Below are 2,948 nucleotides of genomic sequence, written 5' to 3' on the forward strand. Positions count from 1 at the left end.
ACCATAGAGTTTAAGTAGTCGTGCGTGTTCGTTTGCTTCTCATTTTGCGCATGTGCGTGATTCATACCTACATGTGCAGTTGTATAAACTTCTTGAAGCAAATGTCACTTTTCAGAGTATCTTGCTTCAAGTTTAAACAACTGCACATGCACGAATAACGCACATGCGCACAAAAAAAGCAAACGAACACAGTAAGACAGTGGGTTAGACATAGTCTTCAGAAGGCTCAAAAAGGCAAGAATCCAGAGCCGTAAAAACCAGCTGAAAGAAAAATCAGAATTCAGACGTCAGGTTTATAATTTTCTTTTCTTTCAGTGTCATTGTCATTTTGTGGTCATTTTAATGAATTGTTATTTTCTGACTATTTTTGCTTTAATTTTATTTTACGTAGTTTGAATTAAGTTTTACTAATATTTAAGTCCTGTTTAAAAAGCTTTTATTAAATTTTACTATGGCATCGTTACCAATCGTGTCTATTACACGGCGAGAAACTTTTAGCTCCTGCCACAGGCTACATAGGTAAATTATTTTAATCGTACACATTTACAGTTAATATTTGGTTATGTGGGACAGTAATACATTAAGATTTTATCACTAAAATAAAACGTGTTAAAATGTATTCGCTTGATCCTAACCTTTTGTTTAGAATAGATAAATGTATGTTATGATAAAGTTATCAATTTTGTTAAATAGTCCCTAATTATTAATATAATTTTTTCTTGCCCATTTAGTCCATTTCTTAGTGACGAAGACAATAAAAAATTATTTGGTAAATGCAATAATCCAAATGGGCATGGGCACAACTATGTTGGTAAGTAAATAATATTTTTAATTAAATGTATTTTGGTTATATTTATTCACTCAATACTCACAATCATTGGTGAAATAATCACTTAAACATTTTGACTGACTATGGAGATTGGACAGATGACAATAATTCTTTCATTCTTCATGTAAAATACTGCCATAGAACAGATGACTAAAGAAAGAATACATACTGATTTATGCAATACTAGATGATGCCCGCGACTTCGTCCGCGTGGATCTAGGTTTTCAAAAATGGGAACTTTTTGATTTCCCGGGATAAAAAATAGCCTATGTCCTTTCTCGGGTTGCAAGCTACCTCTGTACCAAATTTCGTCAAAATCGGTTGAACGGTTGAGCTGTGAAAAGCTAGCAGACAGACAGACACACACACTTTCGCATTTATAATATTAGTATGGATTAGGTTTTTAGCCATTTTCAGAATCAGGAAAAAAGGTGCACCTAGGTGTTTTTTTTTTATTTACTCACAAACTTCCGTTCTTGCCAAAGCGAAAAGGGCAAATTATTAGCAGTGTTAATTTAAAATGGCACAATTTCATAATTGTATCTGATATTACAATTTGTTTCATATTTTAAAAAATGGTTCTGTATAATATTAAATGAAAAAGACTTTCTAAAGCAATCATCATACATAGGATAAGTCTAGGTAAAAAGGCAGCAAATGCCCAATGCCCATATTATACACCATCCTAGAAAAGCATCATAAAGAAATACATATATATAAAGATTGTTAATGATTCAAGATGTTATTATATCAACAATATGGATATCATATGAAAGGACATGGTCATCATGAGGATTTGAAAAATAGTTTAATAATGTCATTGTTTTTAGTTCTGGTAACAGTAAAAGGGCCTATAGATCCTCAAACTGGGATGGTGATGAATGTACATGATCTCAAACAGTACATGCAGCAAGCTATTATGGACCCCCTTGATCACAAAAACTTGGACCTAGATGTGCCATACTTTAGAACTGTGGTAAGTTGATAAAAGATTTGATATACCTACTTATTTTACCACGATATCTTTGAGTGACTTAAGAAAAATATTAATTGTTTTAATTAATTTCGAATGATTGAAATAATTTATTACTAGATGTTGCTTGCAACTTCGGTTGTGTGGATTTAGGGTTTTAAAAAATCTTGTGGGAACTCTTGGATTTTCCGGGATAAAAATTAGTCTATGTCCTTTCCCTAGATGCAAGCTATCTCTGTCGGTTGAGCTGACAGACTATGAAAGGCTAGCAGACAGACAGACACACTTTTGCATTTATAATATTTATATTGATTATTGTATTGAAAAAAAATTTAGATTTTTTTCACTGTCCTCAGGTAAGTACAACAGAGAACTTGGCAATATTTATTTGGGACCAACTTCAAAAAATCATGGACAAACCACAGTTGCTTCATGAAGTTAAAATATTAGAAACTGAAAAGAACCATGTAGTGTATCGAGGTGGTTCTACATACCCTAGGAAGAAATTTAATTCAGCAGCTCTACATTCAAACCACCACGATGTTTCTTCAGATTCTGATTAAATTATAGCAAATAAATCTTTCTTGAATTTAAGATAAATAACATATTCAAATATTTTTTTACATGACATATTGCTACTTTTGTATCTACATCATTCCATTTTTATATTTAATGTTTATTAATATGTTTTAAATGGTATTTACCCATGATGATTACTAATAAGTTAAATAGAAAAAATGCAAATCTAGCTTATGCTCGCGACTTCGTCCGCGTTGACTATGCAATTTCAAACCCCTGTTTAATTTTCAAAAATCCTTTCTTAGCGGACGTCTACGTCATAATAGCTATCTGCATGCCAAATTTCAACACGATTCGTTCAGTAGTTTGAGCTGTGCGACGTGCGTTGATAGATTAGTCAGTCAGTCACCTTTTCCTTTTATGTATTAAGATTTATCGAGTAATTTTACCATTTATCCACTGAAATCTATCTGGTATTGATTACATTGATGATTGTACTTAAGATAACTTAAGGCCATTTTAGACTGCTGCTATTTTTTTTATTGATAAGACTTGAATGTATCTGCCATAAAATGTGAACGTTTTGCTTGTGGTAAGTTACATGCTAAATAAAAAATATTTCCATAA

General features: G+C 31.9%; 1 protein-coding gene across 1 annotated transcript; it reads left to right on the forward strand.

The window, feature by feature from the left end:
* The first annotated feature begins 339 nt into the window (after positions 1–339).
* Positions 340–2,948, forward strand: pr (6-pyruvoyl tetrahydrobiopterin synthase purple). The gene is made up of 4 exons (XM_034979296.2): positions 340–519; positions 732–811; positions 1,660–1,805; positions 2,159–2,948. Exons 1-4 carry the CDS (start codon positions 452–454, stop codon positions 2,363–2,365), a joined length of 501 nt encoding a protein of 166 aa, XP_034835187.1. The 5' UTR covers positions 340–451; the 3' UTR covers positions 2,366–2,948.

The sequence above is a fragment of the Maniola hyperantus genome, chromosome 2, assembly GCF_902806685.2.
Source record: "Maniola hyperantus chromosome 2, iAphHyp1.2, whole genome shotgun sequence".
Lineage (NCBI taxonomy): Eukaryota > Metazoa > Arthropoda > Insecta > Lepidoptera > Nymphalidae > Maniola > Maniola hyperantus.